At 38.7% G+C, this 16,930-nt stretch overlaps 1 protein-coding gene across 1 annotated transcript; it reads right to left on the bottom strand.

Annotated features, from left to right (window-relative positions):
- Window positions 1-251: 251 nt before the first annotated feature.
- On the bottom strand, window positions 252-15,116 carry LOC103476132 (beta-galactosidase-1-like protein 2). The gene is made up of 20 exons (XM_008428257.2): window positions 13,764-15,116; window positions 11,236-11,351; window positions 10,661-10,855; window positions 10,510-10,578; window positions 10,012-10,107; window positions 8,028-8,136; window positions 7,852-7,944; window positions 7,666-7,747; window positions 7,532-7,596; window positions 7,352-7,436; window positions 6,250-6,387; window positions 6,008-6,088; window positions 3,796-3,908; window positions 3,567-3,713; window positions 1,976-2,047; window positions 1,803-1,881; window positions 1,611-1,698; window positions 1,418-1,529; window positions 1,117-1,233; window positions 252-448 (listed from the first exon to the last, which is right to left on the bottom strand). The coding sequence occupies exons 2-20, from the start codon at window positions 11,325-11,327 to the stop codon at window positions 362-364; spliced, it is 1,920 nt and encodes a 639-aa protein (XP_008426479.1). The 5' UTR covers window positions 11,328-11,351; window positions 13,764-15,116; the 3' UTR covers window positions 252-361.
- Between the last annotated feature and the right edge of the window lie 1,814 nt (window positions 15,117-16,930).

Raw genomic sequence — 16,930 nt, forward strand, 5'->3', positions numbered from 1 at the left:
TTGGTGTTCATTATGGTGTTTGCTATCCAACGTTCGCTAAAAAACTTTGAGAAAATCTCAGAATAGCTGAATTTATACTGATTACATTACACACAAATATACTCATTAGGTCTATTCATGGAAATTCAAGTAAAGGGTTGAATAAAAATGCACTTTTCAAATTTGTAGGTTAAAAACTGGAAAGCTGTGCATGACGTGTACTATATAAAATACTTAAAATTTATGGTTGTACAACATAACTGTAGACCGTAAACATTGATGACCGTTTATTCAAATACAATTACAGTAAAAAACATTTTGTAAAAATAAGAAAATAAACATGTTATACATCAAGATGTGGATAAATTTCACACCAAGATGTTCACCCAATTTCTGCTTCCATGCCCAGATCAGGTGAATCCTCAAACAGGACACTGGAGTCTCCCCCCTTCTCCTCAAATACAATAATCTAATGAATTAAACAAAGGGAAGAATTACACATATAAACATTTGCTCTGATTTATGTTTGATGATTTTATGTCCAAAACAAACAAATTAACACAAGGACTGATAGAATAACTAACTAGAGTAGGGCACCGCTGGAGAACCCCTGGAAATGACAGTGTAAAGAGGGACTTTACATAAATTCAAGAAAATCATGGACAACCCTGAGCATCCTCTTCATGTGACTGTCATATATAACATAAATATAAAAACAGAGTGTCTTGAGTCAGAGGCTTCTTCAAATTCGCTGTAATGCAGACTGCTGCAGGAGATATTTTCTGCCCACAGTCATCAACCTCTGCAACAACTCTATGAAGAATCTTGAACATTTAATTTCCCTTTGGGATCAATAAGGCATGTTTGAATTGAATTGAATAACCACTGTATAGTGAATTGTTGGGCTGTTTAGGCATATTGAATATTACTTAAGATTAATCGATAACTAAAATAGTCATAAGTTGCAGTCCTAAACATTACACTGTTACACTCACAAAAGAAGGAATAGCTGCTGTAACTATATTACACCTAACTATAATAACATCAACCTTTTCAGAGCATGTTTTAAAATAAATGATATCACTTTTTACAACCTGTTTGACTGATTGATAAAAGACTGTCTGTGAGCAGCTTTACCTGGTTCATTCCACTGTGGAGAAAAGGCCCAGGGAGGTAGAGGGACTGCTGTGGACCCAGTGACCAATAGCGACCGAGATTCAGACTGTTTATGAACACAACACCTTTTCCCCAGCCCTAAAACATTTGCATTAGCAAACAGAACAACACAGACAAATCAGTGAGCATAAGTTGGCTTTGCAGCATCATTCACACAAACAAAACACTAAAGAAACCTCTGCTATTCTGCTTTTAGTTTTTCAATCAGTTTTTCAGTGTTAAAACACAAACAAACAAAAAACTAAAGTCTTATTTCACTTACTGGCAGCTTCACAAATGTGTCACTCGGATAGCTGTACACAAACAACCTTCCCATGAAAAATCCAGGAAAGCTGGAGCTTTCTGGGAGATTTTTCCAAGGTGCCTGATTAAGACTGAAAAAGATTCCTTCAAACACATTTTTAAACCAGATGGAAGTTGAATGCAGGTTGTTGGGTTCAATAAAGCACACAAACCTTTCAATAAAGTTGAGTTTCATATCCAGGCTGTATATTGTAAAACCCCGCAAGGGGATGTCATTGAATAAAATGTCCCCCACCAGACCTGAGAGAGCAAAAATGAAAAGAAACTCATCAGCTAACCTCTGACAATGTGAGTAATTTCATCGCATGTAAAGCAAAGAATCTGCAGGCATTGCTGCTGGTCACCTTTACGTTGTTTGTCAAGGTCTTTTCCTTGGTGAGCTCGTCCACAGTTTTCAACCAGGAAGCTCAAAGTCCGCTCTTCCTGTGGGGATGAAACACTTCAATGTTTACACCCAATCAGACACAACTTTGGGTTCCATTGCAGCCAATAAAAAAGGGACCTTCATTGTTCATACCTTACCATCAGGAACAGCCAGCTCAAGGATCTGGCGCTTCAAAAGACCAATATATTTTCTGTCTACAAACACCTGCAGGACAAAATGGGATTTTTCAATTTACTTATGAAATACCCATGTTCTGGTTCCCTACAAGAAAAGTGGTTCTGTGCCACAGTTTATGTGGCATTCATGCAATGTATAAAACTTAAAAAGTTTACTCAAACCAAAACGACAAAGGAACTACCCAGCGCGAGGCTGGTAAAAACAGCCACTTGTTCTATGCTTTGCTTCATCTAGAGGATCTGAACCCTCAGGTATTGTGAAAAGATTGCTTGCTGGAGGCGTGGACTCTCTTGACGTTTGAAATGATCGGATCTGATTTTACCCAACTGCTAACGTTTGGCCATGACGTATGTAATGCGCTTGCTCGATTGCTAAGGAAGCCACTGCAGGATCTTTAAACAATCCTGTGGGTAGTAGGGCCACTGGATTTTATCTTTCCAGAGACAAAATGTCTCCATACATTCCTCTTGCTCAGACTTTAATGGCCCAATATTTGGAAGAGTGCCCAACACGGACTGAATGGCTTCGTTCACTTCCTTTGCCAAACTACAACCATGTAGAGGCTGACTACAATTTGAAAACAGCACACAAAATTGATGTTATCATTCGTACCTCCCCCCTTTTGTTTGCTGATTGGCCCGGTTCAAATTCAGTAGAAGAAATTGAGCTCAATGGGAGAAATCCCTGACAGAGCACTGAAGGGAGATGAGAATTGAGCAGAATTGTGTAGACCAGTGGTCCCCAAACTATGGCCCACGGGCCGGATCAGGCCCACCTCCACATTTGGTCCGGCCCCCTGAACAATACCAGAGCATTCAGATTTTTTTTCATATATTGTATTTTCCGGTTTATATGTGGATTTTTCTTCAACCACCAGGGGGCTCTTTAGCAGGGAGTGTGTCCGGTAAACTGTGGGTGTTTTGTTTGCTGCCATCTGTTGGACTTTTAGGGAACTGCTTGACTTTTATGTTATTTAATCAGTATGGTTGTTTGCTAGCGGTAGAGCAGATGAACACACGTGTCTGTTATGAACGCCGCATTCCAGGTCGCGTTCTTCGAAGCAATGCCTGTAAGTAGCAGCTTATACTTCAAAACGAGCCTTTATGTTAACATATGATAAAATAATGTTAGAAAACACAAATCAGTTGGTGACTCTGACTGGAGAAAAAACTTGCGGATGTTTTATTAATGGCAGTGTTCTTTGGCAGAACTGTGAGGAAACTCACTCCCTTGGATAAGAACAAATAGATCTCATCAGAACGTCTCACGATTAGCATCGCGCAGTCCTCGTGGCGACTCATATTAGCTTTGCACCAATCTTCTGCTCTCCGTCCTTGTGCATTGTTCTTGAAGGGGATTTTTTTCTTTGCAGTTCTTGTCACACCACCTTTGCCCAAAAGTCTTCGACTCACCATGCATGCAGATGCGCTGCCATTTTTCACCCAGCCGTTTTTCAGTGCATGAACCATAATTCTACTAAGTAAAAAGTAACCCAACCTCAACAGAGTCTTTGCTCACAGCTTTGTGGACAGTAACGAGGACTCACCATGGCACGATCCCGAACATGGTCACCTGAGTGTAGCATCCCTCCGCTAGTGATGTTGGTCTCATACAGAGTGTAGCCATATGACTGGCCGTTGCCATTGTTTACAGGTAGGTTCTCCATGTTTACTGGCTTGGATGACGTGAAAGGCTGCAGAGGAGTTATAAAACAATAATCTGACTGGGAAACTAACTTCTACTTCGTTAGACTTATCACTGTATGTAAAACTCACATTCTCAGCGAAGCTTAAAGCATCCCATAATGACAGATACTGGAACATGATGGCAGTTTCGTAGGTATCACTGTGACGCAACTTCGGTATGTCTGGGAGGTTGTGTCCTTTTGCTGCACAAACATGAAAAGCAAATCAGACAACAATGTCTTTCAGTAACAGCACCTTGCAAAAGTTATCTTAACCCTTCAATTTTTTGTCAAATTAGAACCACAAACCCTGATATATTTCATTGGAATGGACCTTACCACAGGGGCTGCGTTTCATTGGTTAATGGTAAATGGACTGAACTTATATAGCGCTTTATCCGATCATTTTTGACCACTCAAAGCGCTTTACACTAGAGTCACATTCACCCATTCGCACTCACAAACACTCACACATTTATACACCGATATGCAGCTCGGTAAGCAATTTAGGGTTAAGTGCCTTGCCCAGGGACACATCGACACGTGGCAGGAGGAAGCTGGAATCGAACCTACAACCTTCCGATCGCAAGACGACTACTCTACCGACAGAGCCACAGTCACCAGAGCCATGCCCATTTTACGTCACAGCGCAGCTACTACGTGCGTGACCGTCTCACAAACACAAGCTACAGTAGTAAACACATGCTAATGTACATTGCGGACTAGCAGACCGGCAGAAAGTTTTTGCGTCAAGACTCGAAAAAGAATGGTTCTCCACTGTCAGTGGGGTATCTGTACAGGCGATGTCAGGTATCCTGATCGTATTTGTGGAACTAAAGTTCACAGATTTTCCAAAATCTGAAACGGAAAGCCTTGCTTGGATTAAAGCTTGTGCACGACCGCATTTGCAGCTCAACCGTCGTAGGATAAGGAACAAAGGAGTGTCTGCTGGTGTAAGTATTATTGCTTTGCTTTCTTTGTGTTTAGTGAATGAAAAAAAGAAAGTCAATAATAAACACATCCATTATGAAAACCTTTTAGCCAAGTACAGCATAATGGCAGTACCGATAACAATTTCTACACCTTGAAGCCTGTCTGTTACAGTCTTACGTTAGCTGAACAGATCAATATGCCATGTGTACCGTATCTGACATACATTAAAGATTTTATTTGACCTGAAAAGGCTTTTTACCAAACTGTAATCGTGTTAGCCAGGCTAATCGTGTTAGCCTCCGAGTACCGTGTATCAGGCCTAGGCACATACGAACATTTGCCAACAGAAATCACCCTCAAAACCATGAATCCCCGACTTACCCAGGCTTGCAAGAACAATAGGCGTCAGTGATCTTGCCCACAGCTATATTTATGCTGAGGGTCTGAGGATCTGCTGTGTTCCTCATCGACTGGTAGCATTTAGCTGTGAAACGCACAATCTTGGAGGCATCGCGTGGCTCAAACACCTTGATGTCGTCCAAAAAAGATGACATGAACTTGTTGGTTCCCCTGTCCATTGTCGTGGCTGATATTTTTTGAAAATCCGGCAGAAATGCTACACTAATCGACTCAGAAATTCTCTGCATAGAGTCAGTCGAAATGAAATTACACATAGAAACTAAGCACCGCGAGGCTTTGTTTGTGAGACATGCAGTCACGTGAGACTTTCGAGGGGCGTTTCTGGGCGGAGCTTGGTAAGGTCCATTTTATGTGACAGACCAACACTAAGTGGTCCATAATAGTGAAGTGGAAGGAAAAGGATGAAGGCTTTTCAAAAATATTTTACAAATGCAACATTTTTAAATGTGACAATGTTGTTCTGATAACTCTGAATAAAATCCAGTGAAACCAGCTGCCTGTAAAGGTTCTGTGTGTAATTAAATATCTTTATAAATGCAAATGTTCTGAAATGGTTGTTTCTTCAGCAAATGGCATTTTTTAGTCTGTATACCCCAGATAACAATTAATCAATTACTAAATTAGTTTATAATTATTTCAATAATCTATTAATCACAATTAATCTGAATAATTGTTTCAGCCCAACTCTAGATGCTGTGAGCTATTAGAGACATACCCTACAAGTTTTGCCACTAGAATAGTAAAAGATGGTTTCTATTTATCATTTTCACACACTTATTATTTTCCTTTCATTTCACAATTATTCTACACTTTATGCTGTTATATTACATAGAATACAATAAAATGTACTGAAGTTGTGGTTGTTCTCTGACGAAATATAAACAAATTCAAGGAGTGTGAATAATTTTGCATGCCACAATACCTGTACTTCATGCTGAAGGTTAACTTACGTTTGAATTGAGAAAATAAATCCCGTAGAAGGTGGTACTTTGCAGTATATCCCCCTGCTTCAGATAACGGAGCGTCATAATCTGAAACGCATCAAAAAATACAGTCAGTGTTCTCTACCGCCATCTGCTGGCTAATACACTCTGCTCCATATTTTAGACAGCAGAGCTTCATCATTTCAACCACATCTGTGCACATTTGCATGAACAACACGGCTGTTTTGTTTATGCCAGAGCTCACTGACCGTAGCTGGAGACCAAAGCTTTGTAGGAAGGATCAGGATCTGCTCCGCTCATGAAGCCAAAACTGGATCCTCCGTGGAACATGTACAGATTGACAGACATGCCATTTCTCAGAATATTCCTCACTGTTGACACCATGTCTGGAACAAAATTATATTTTCACAAACTCATCAGAACTAGCATTAGTAGCATAAAGATCAACCTTTTATTAGCCTACCTTTGCGGTACAAAGCAATTTTACATATTTAAAACTCTTTAAGAAAGGTTTTAAATAATGACCTAATATCAGGTGTTAAAGTAGTATGACTCCTTGTTTTAACATCTGCTTTCTCATAGTAACAAATCCAATTCAGTCCAAAATTATTCATACCTCTGTCAGATTTAGATTTAAATTAACCAGGTTTGTGTTCCTGATACTCACCAATCACTCATTCATTCAAGAAAATATAACTTTTTAAAAAATATCTGATTTTTAACTGTTATTAAAAAGGCATGCTGAGTAGTTTCTACCCATCTCAGCAATCAGTGAGAAGCGTCACAGTAATCAAATCCTTCTTACAATTGCTGAGTAGGTTTTTAGTTTTCATGTTTCATCGGTGTTCCGGTGATTTATCTTTTGATATGAGCTCCAAGTTTGAGCTCCGATAAGGAAGATTGAAGGTCTTCTTCACATCTACCTTATCGCTGTTTTCCTCGCAAATTCTTTAACAGATTCAAGTCAGGAGTTTGCCTATCTAAGACATTAATACTACTTAAAGTAAGAAGTAACATGTTGGAAAAGTTAAAGGATTATTCTAAATCTAAAAAGGTACAGTGCTGGTTGTATGAATATCTTGTCACAGTGTCAAAGTACTCACACCCTTGGTGTGGATACTTTATAAAAACTAATTTCTATAAATTAGTTAAAATTCAAGATTCAAGTGTTGCTGTAGTTTAATGTAGAAGACTTTGGGTTTTAAGAATGAGATTCCAGAGAATAACAAAGATTTAAGACATGTAAAATCTAACACTGGACAATGCACGTACAAAACAAAACTGCTAAGCAGCATAACATCAGCAGAGAGGATACAATTTAATGAAAAGGTCGGTGCTGGCATGAATTACCTTCTGGAGCTAGCACATGGTGAAGGTCCCCCCATGTATCATACCAGCCAGTCCAGTATTCCATCACAAAGGAAGGCTTGACGGGCTGAAAACCAGTACAAGAAGAATCTGAAGTGTCAGCTAACACCGATTACGTCCAATAAAAATCAGAGAGCTGACGTGAAAAGAAATATTAAAGACCTTGACAGAGTTCAGCTCCTGGACGATTCTCTGATTCAATTTCCATAGCTTTATTGCCCGGAGAGCTTTGAGACAACAGACAACTCGTTAAACTTTGGTTTTCTGTCCGTATACGTGTGCACACTGACACGTACCTCCATCAACACCCCCAGACTTAAATGAGTTGCTCTTATCTGATGTGAGAAAGACCTCACGGATTCCTCTGGACTGTAAAGCCTTTCAACACAGGAAGGGATAAAACACGTCAGAATGGTCTGTTGATGGCAAAACACTTGCCTGTATTTTGGGGAAATAGTCTTAATAAAAATTAATAACCTTACCTCTTTAATGAATAACATGTACCTTTGGTCCTTTGCAAAGGATCCATATTCATTTTCAATCTGCACCGCAATAATGGGACCCCCTTTGTTGAACTGGAATTCACAAACAAGTATTTTAGGCTATAGAAACAAAGTAGAGCTACATACAATACACGCATTTCCAATTTAAAACTGACCTGTAATGGAACCACTTTTGGTATAAGTTTGTCAAAATAGGTGTTGACAGCTTGAATGAAGCCAGGGTGCATGGTCCTTAGTCTCATATTCTCATCTCTGAGGAGCCAGCTGCATAAAAAAAGTTCCAACTGCTACTTATCTGCCTTTTTTTTCAGGATTTTATTTAGACAGTTTTACATACATAATATTGCAACATCGCCTTCCTAATCTTCAGACACTTCTTAAAGACATATCAATGAACTCTGCGACACGATCGTCTGAACTCTGAGACTTCCAGTGTGTACTACGCACCTTGCCATGTGTAGAGAGGCTCCAGTTAACGACAGCCTAACCTATTTTCTGACTACTTTTAGCTAAGAATTGTTTGCACTCTATGAACTTTCATCCTCAAAAATGTAAACGAGTCGGTGACATCACATCAAAGCTGACATATCCTATCCTGACTCACTCTAAACTAGGGCTGAAACGATTCCTCGAATAATTCGAGTACCTCGATTATTAAAATTCTTTGAGGAAAATTTACCTGCCTCGAAGCTTCGTTAATTTATGCTAGCATACCGTGTTGCAGCCATAACATTATTTGCGGTGCGCGGAGCTCTCACTTCCGCCTCTGAGTTGTTTACCAAAGCTAAGTTTTAGTGGCATAACGTCCAATTTTCAAGTTCAGCCTGTGGGGATTTTATTGATTGATGATAATGCCCGGGTTTTCATCGTTTTTGGGGACCGAAAAGATTGGCGCTATGCCTGGAGTACGGCAGCCTTTCTCTTCCAGGACCTGCTGGTTCAGACCGAACGGCGGGAAGAGCGCTGCAGGAGTAGGTAAGCGGATAGACTGAGCACGGCGGCCGGCTGAGTTGTTGATGCTTTCAGTGTAAGTGTAGCTTTACGGACGAACCGCACAATAAATTTCATSTCATCCMKGTMTGAATAAACRGGTGACGGAGCGCACCCGCGGTACGTGGCTTGTAGATGAGTTTCTGAGTGTGACGAACGAAGGTGCCGTAAATATTCAGTTTCTCCCCCCTGTTCTTATGTTCGTCTCCTGGTCTATCGGTCGTGTGTCTCTCCCCCCCGCCCCCATTAGGTTTGCTCGTTCGTCTTTCCCACTTGGATTTACGTTTGTCTACCCCCTGGTCTATTTCCTCCCCTCCACCCCCGTCTTACGTTCGTTCGCTCGCCTTTCCCCCCACCACCACCACTCTAAGCCCCTCACTCCAGGTGTCATTTCACGTATGAGACCTGGTGTCACAATCAGGTCAAAGCTCGACAGGTATGGGTCAAGGTGAGAGTTCATCTATTAAACTCACTGAAGATGAATACATAAACTAAAAGCTGAAGCATAGACATTTTTATAAGCGTATTTGTGAGCCTGCCACTTTATTATTAAATTGAATATAATTTGCGATCTTTGTTTAACTTTTCTTCAGGTTAAAGTGAACTATTATTGTTGCAAGTTAATTTTCTAAACTACAAAAACGTAATTGTTGGGGATGCTCAAATATGAAAAACTGGACTGATATCCGATAGCAACACTAGTGTTATGCCAGATTTACCAATATTTTATTTTATAAATTTTTTTTATTCGATTACTCGATTAATCGTAAGAATAATCGATAGATTACTCGATTACTAAAATATTTGTTTACAACAGCCCTACTCTAAACCATTCATCCCAATACACAAACACTATACAGAACAGAGGAAAGTCAAAAGCAACACATGCATTTTAAGGATTTATCAAATCACACAAACTGCTCTTCGTTCCGTCAAATTTAGACCCACCCACTTACCCGCTGTGTTTCCTTGAAACATAAACATGCATGACAAGATAGGAAACTGTGAATGCAACTTCAGATTTTTTTACTGCTTCAAAAAGAAGAAAACAACTAAGCAAGTCTGGCGTACTGAAGCAAACTTTCAAAAAACTGAGGATGTCTTTCGTCATGGTCTTAGGAGGTCATATGTAAACATTGTAAGTGTTACCTTGGCAGTCCTCCCAGGTCCATGTCGGCAGAAATATAGGGACCAGGACATAAAATAACCCACAACCCCAGCTCAGCTGCCAGAGATATGTATGCTCTGCAAAGAAGAGAAAGACCATGCTAAAAAGATCTAAAAATATTATACAAAGGGCCATGAAAAGTGCCTGGCAACAACAGTAGCTAACAGTAGTGTCATATCTCCTTGTGGGGATAATTGCTTTAATAAGTTACTGCTGTTGTGGAGATTAGGCAGTTGTCAGGTGGGACTCCCTCTGCCCTTCCCTTTATTGCTTGAGTCCTAGAGGTTGCATGATGGTAGAGGAAGGCGAATATATCTAACCAGGTTTCAAAACAGGTAATATTGTTAGGAAAGCTAAGGAAAGTGATGCAGGAATCTTGTTTTGGACCTCTGCAAGATAGCTTAATCAGCAACATCTATGGTCTCTTATTAATCCTACAGGCTCTACAGTTAAGACAAGCACACCAATGTTCTCCTTACTCTAAATCCAACTGCATGTGGAAGTTGAACACGTCCTTCTCCGGCTGGTGCAGACTCCATGGAACATATCTGTCAGGATGCGTTAATTACCATTCAGGTGATGGCGATGGGTTTGTGACATAAACAAACACAGTGCAAGTTATCTCCCTACGTAGTTAGGGTGTTGATGCCACAGGCCACCATCTTCATCAGCCGGTCTCTCCAGTATGGCCTGGGCACGCGGAAATAGTGAATGGATCCCCCGAGGATGCAGAAGGGCTTCCCCTCCAGGGTGAACTGGGAGGAGTTGGTGTTCAGGCCCATCTTCCTGATCTTCAAGTCCATTTGTGGCACGCTCTGAAAGAGTCTGTGCATAGTTCCAGTCACAATCAGGTTAAGGGACATACAGGCTATTGTTCTTGAACTGACCACATGATGTGCTCTGTAGGAATTTGCAGATGTCTTGAATTGGCAAAAAAGCATAAAACAAAGGAGCAGAAACACATTTTTGTGAAGTCAAAACAGACTTTGACACACTCATGTGGACAAATGTATTTAGTTCATGACAGGTTTGTTAAATAATTTCTTTACTACTTATCCTTTGTGTAATAACATTAAACATATCAGTAACAGAGAGACATTAAGCTACATTTTTTTGGGAAAATTACACAAATCTCCAAGTACCGGAGAGACAAAAATAGCTTAATATCAGAATCAACTGACACATGAAAAACAGACAACACTTACCCCAGATACTTGTAGAGGATGAAGCAAACTATGCACAAGCAAATGAATGCTTGTACCCGTTTCTGTTTATTTCTTGTCCTCAGGACACCCATGGGTGAGCTGTTGGTTCCCCTGCTCTAAAACAGGAAGCAGTAGTACTGAGTTGATAGCAGCATCTGTGTGCAGATCAACTCACAGAGCTTGCCTGAAACACGCACCGCCTCGTGGGAGTGGCTCACAAGGCAAGGAGCTCACCTTAGTAACAAGGCTGGACTACCATGTGTTCATTAGTTACATAGTTACATGTTGCTTTACTGTACGTAATCCCCAAGTACTATCTTCTCTGTATTTTTGATGTTTGAATTACAACTTTAAATGGGCCGAATTACACATTTCCCAGGCACATGCTGCTGTTTTAAAGCACAATCTAGTAACTCTGCTGTCTTCAATTCTTATAAAAATGCTGTATATGTCACACATGACTTAAGAGAAATTTGACTTTGCAATTTCAATTGGGCTTCTGTCTTCCTAAGAAGGCCCTGCTCTTTCCGACGCTCCGCCTTCCATCACAACAACCCTCCTCCATTCAGCCATTAACAAAGTTTTTGCCAGCGTTTCACAGAGAAGTAGTTTGCATGATAAAAAACAAGTTTAATTTGCCTTTAAAACAAACAAACAAACAAACAAACAAAATGCAGTATTTAATAACGAGTATTCCATTTGTATTGTGGGACCTCTGATAAAATAAACTGGGACATGAAGCTACCAGACTCAGATTTCCAACTGTTTAATGAGCCTCCGTGTAAACTGGGCCTAAGCTTGGGCTAAGGCCCAGTTTACACAGAGCAACTCTTCGGTTAAACCATAACATTTTTGTTGGTATCCAGCACCGCATTTACACAATACTTGTGAACGCAGTGTCTCACACTTGCTCTTTTTGGAACCAGGTCTCAAGAGTGAAGCTGTTTCATATCACCCTCCACTGAGATGTGAAGTACTCTGTATACTAGGGCTGTCTAATAATATAAATTTTGCAATATATATCGATATTTTCTTTTCTAGAAAAAAAATCGATATTCATCCGCAAGTATCGTAACATCCAACCTTGCTCACTCACTGCTTGCTACGCCGGGAGAGTGATTAGGTCATCAGGCTTAGAGTGATTCCTTCAGATGTTAAGTGTCAAGGTTAAAAAAGTATCAAACTATTCAGAGCAGGGTACTTGGTGCACTTTATTTACTTTACAAATGCATGTAAGMTACWGTTTSTACTGTTTCAATTAAAAGAAACATGTTTTCTCACCACTTCATTGATTCATTTTGTCCAGCTGTCGACTTTAAGTCTGTGTCCATGTCCAACCAGAGCCAGGTATTGTATAGTTGCTGCTTTTAATCAGTTTTCAGTTAAATTAATTAGATACGATATATATATATATATATCATATCGTGAGCAGAATATTGTGTATCGTATCGTGAGATTATTGTATCACTACAGCCCTACTGTATACGTTTCATGCCTACACAATATAATTGTCATGTTTATGCAATATACTTATCATGTTTATATACCATAAGCAGAGGTAGGTAGAGAACCCAAAAATTGCATTCAAATAAGAGTAGCACTACTTCAACATATTTTACTCAAGTTAAAGTAAAAAGTAGCCGTACAAGAACTTACTTAAGCAACAGTAACAAAGTATTTGGTAAAAAGTCTACTGAAGTACTGCGTAACTAATCAGATTATCACTCACTTAATATTTTAAAAATATTATCGAACGGGTCAAAATATAAAGTTAAATTGAAATTTTGGTATTTTCAGGACTGAAATGAGAATAATTCATATAAGTAACACAAAATTAAATCAGACAAAAGAACATTTCCAAATCTGTTTCCTTTGAAATAAAAAGTATGGAACTTTAACAAAAAGTGCAGGTGTGTCTTTGTCTGGTGAATTTTTGGTTAAAACATGCTTGTTTTTCATTCAGTGGGTAGAAAATCCAGAGATTTTACTCAAGTAAGAGTAGGTGACGCTTCATAATGAAATTACTCAAGTAAAAAGTACAGTGTAGAAAAAAAAATACTCCTAAAATAAAATAAAAAATTCTGAAAAGGTACCGTAAATGTAATTGAGTAAATGTAACTACTTATTACCTAACTCTGAACGTATCATGTTAGTACAATATATTATCGCGTCTGTACAACTCAAGTGTCAGAGGTATACAATAAATATCACATTTGTACAGCAATTATCCCGTTATACAGAGATATTATTCGAACATTTTGCTCCGTGATAGCAATACGCTTCCGTAGAAAACGACCGTAAAACTGCCTAGAAGCTAACGGTCGATATCTTTAAACTAACCCTAAACCGCACAAAGAGTCGCCATTGTCACGGCAATCGCTAATGGGGATACAAATAACGGTAGTTTGGATTTAGGCTAGCGACCGTTGATAGTCAACAACAGAGAATCGGCGCCAATAAAATACTGTTATAAATGTACAAACACTTCTAATAATGGTACACATCTATTACTTGTGCACTTATCCTACCTGTTTTAAACAAAAAATAGCTTCTTCGGTAAAGGTTTTGCTGCGATGCTACCTATTCAGCTTAGGCTTCCACTGAGCTTCTCCTACGTACTGTTTGGAAGTCAGTGTCTCTGTTATGCGCCACTACTGCCATCTTGTGGAATAAATTAGTATTGCACCAGAAATAAACTTACAAGTATATGTGAGTGCCACAAAAAATAAACAACCAAAACACAAGTATTAAAATAAATAAAATGTTGGGGAAGGGGAAGAAAGGAGCTGGAGGGATGTGTTTTTTAATGGTCAAATAGTCTTTGGGTGCCACATCAGCAATAGTGGATCATGTCAAAAGGAACTGCCTCATTCCAAACAAGATCAATATTTCTGTATCCTCCAAGTTTATGAAATAAACTGATGGCAAAAGGGGATTGTACAAAGTGAGGGCAGCAGAGATGTAAATAATTGTGGCAGAGGTGATTTGCTTCATGTGGACCCTATTATGCCTTCTTAGGGTAAAAAAAAAACATTCAGATTAAAAATGTTTATTGTGTACTTTAAAAAACGTAATATTTCAATCACACAGTAGCTTACGAAGAATATAATCAACCTTTCTCATCACTTTTGTTTTAAGTTGCTCTATTTGTTTTTTCCCTCTAGGTCGTGATATATGTGGTGTTTTTGGAGTAACCTTTTGAATTAAATCTACATTTAAGCCTAAAACATTTCATACCGCTGTCAGATCTTATGTCACCACATTTAGTTCTAAAGAGTTTGTGAAAATATAATTTTCTTCCAGACATGGTGTCCACATTGAGGAAAAACCTGAGAAAAGGCATGTCTGTCAATCTGAGCATGTTCCATGGAGGATCCAGTTTTGGCTTCATGAACGGAGCAGATTCTGGTCCTTCTTCAGAGCTATGTTGAGTGAGTCCTGGCATAAACAAAACAGCCGTGGTGTTCATGCAAATATGCACAGATGTGGCTGAAATGACGAAGTTCTGCTGTCTAAAATATGGAGCACAGAGTCATTCTGTTGCATTAGCCAGCAGATGGCGGTAGAGAACAATTACATGCGTTTCATTTTATGACGCTCCGTTATCTGACACTGGGGAATATTCTGTAAAGGTCCATCTGAGCCTCTAGTACGAAGTACAGGTATTGTGGCATGCAAATTTATTCACACCCCTTGAATTTGTTTTCACTTAGTCAGAGAATAACCACAATTTCAGTACATTTTGTTGTATTCTATGTAATACAACAGCATAAAGTGAAATGAAAGGAAAATAATAAGCGTGTGAAAATGATAAACATAAACCTTGTAGGCTATGTCTCTAACAGAGTTTATGCTGAAACAATGAATCAGATTAATTGTGATTAATCGATTGCTGAAATAATTATCAACTAATTTAGTCATCAATTAATCGTTAACTGGAGTATATAGACTCAACAAAGGTAATTTGTGAAAAAAACATTCTCAGATAAATATACATTTTGCATTTTAAATAGTAATAAAACAACATTTGTTTCTAAATGTTTTAGCCAAAACTCCTCAAGTGGGATACTTTAGCTTAACCTGCTACAGAATTTTATTTTAGGCAATGAATTTATTTTTTTTTTAATGAATTGAATTATGTATTTATTTGTATATTTTAAAGAGTATTTAATATTGAATAAGAAGGCATAAATGAAAATTCTGTAGAATGTGCCACTTCTTTATCTGATTAATCAGTAGATTACTAAATAAATCTTTAGTTGGAGCCCTAATCTGGAGACTAACATGATTCTGCATTTTGTTTGCTAAATACCTCAGGTGCCATGAAGATGGACTGAAAGCTTCCATGAATATTGATTTTCAAGTTTTGTCTCGATTGAACTTATAGTTTTGCACTTTTACCAGATCATTATAACTCATGAAGATGCTTTGATCTGGTAGGATGGTTTTATTTAGGATCCTGCCAAGAGCTCAACTACCTCCATGAACCTCGGAGTTTTGTGTGATGCTTAGAGTTCAGGAAATAGTTTTAGACATGTCCACAACTTCCCCCATGATCTGTCTTGTTCATGACGCTGTTTGTTATTTAACGTTCACTAACAAATGTCAAAGGCCTTCACAAAGCATCTGCATATATAATGAGATTTAATTACACAGAGATGGACTCTGTTAACGAATTTGGCAACCTTGAAAGGCAACTGGTTCCAATGGATTTTATTCAAGCTTATCAGAGCAACACATTTTAAAACCTTTTGTATTTGTAAAATATTTTTAAAAACCTTCATCTTCTTCCTTTCACTTCACTGTTATGTACAGCTTTGTGTTGGTCTGTCACATAAAATCCCAATGAAATATTTTGGGTTTTGTGTTTCTTATGTGACAAAATGTTCAAGGGCTATGATAACTTTTGCAAAGTGCTGTAACTGAAAGATGTTGTTGCCTGATTAGTTTATTCACGTTTGTGCAGCAAGAGGAGACAGACAGCCTTCCAGACATGCCGACTTTGCATTACAAGGAGCCCTACGAACCTGCCATTATGTTCCAGCATCTGTCATTATGGGATGACTTCACCTTCACTGAGGGTGTGAGTTTTATTACAGTGATAGGTAAATCACTATAACTGGGTAGAAGTTAGCTTCCCAGTCATATTATTGAGTTACTTTTCCTTTGGAGCCTTTAAAATCTTTAAAGCCAATAAACATGAAGAACCTACCTGCAAACAATGCCAAAGGCCAGTCACATGGCTACACTCTGTATGAGACCACCATCACAGGGTTGCTACAGTAAGGTGACAATGTTTGGGGTTGTATCCTGGTATGTCTAACCATTACCAGCTGTGTTAATTACACCTAAATTAAGGTGTAATTAACCCTTAATTAAGGGTTAATTACACCTTAATTTGACATGGTTTGTCTGATTTGACAAAACATGTCAAATCAGACATGGTTTGATTTAAAAAAACACAGATCTGACCCAGCATTTCTGCTTAATAGAATCTGTTCATACTGCTTTGTGAAGTATGTTGATTTGAATAAGCAAAAACTGAATCCAAATGATGGCGGCTTATTTTCCATTAGCTGGTTTCAGTTAGGAGCAATATTATGTGTTTTTCGGCCACATAGAATCATATTATAGCACAATAAAGTTACTAAAGTCAAATTGGTTTTACATTATTTACATCATATTTTATATATAT

The sequence above is a fragment of the Poecilia reticulata genome, linkage group LG14 (genome assembly GCF_000633615.1).
Source record: "Poecilia reticulata strain Guanapo linkage group LG14, Guppy_female_1.0+MT, whole genome shotgun sequence".
Lineage (NCBI taxonomy): Eukaryota > Metazoa > Chordata > Actinopteri > Cyprinodontiformes > Poeciliidae > Poecilia > Poecilia reticulata.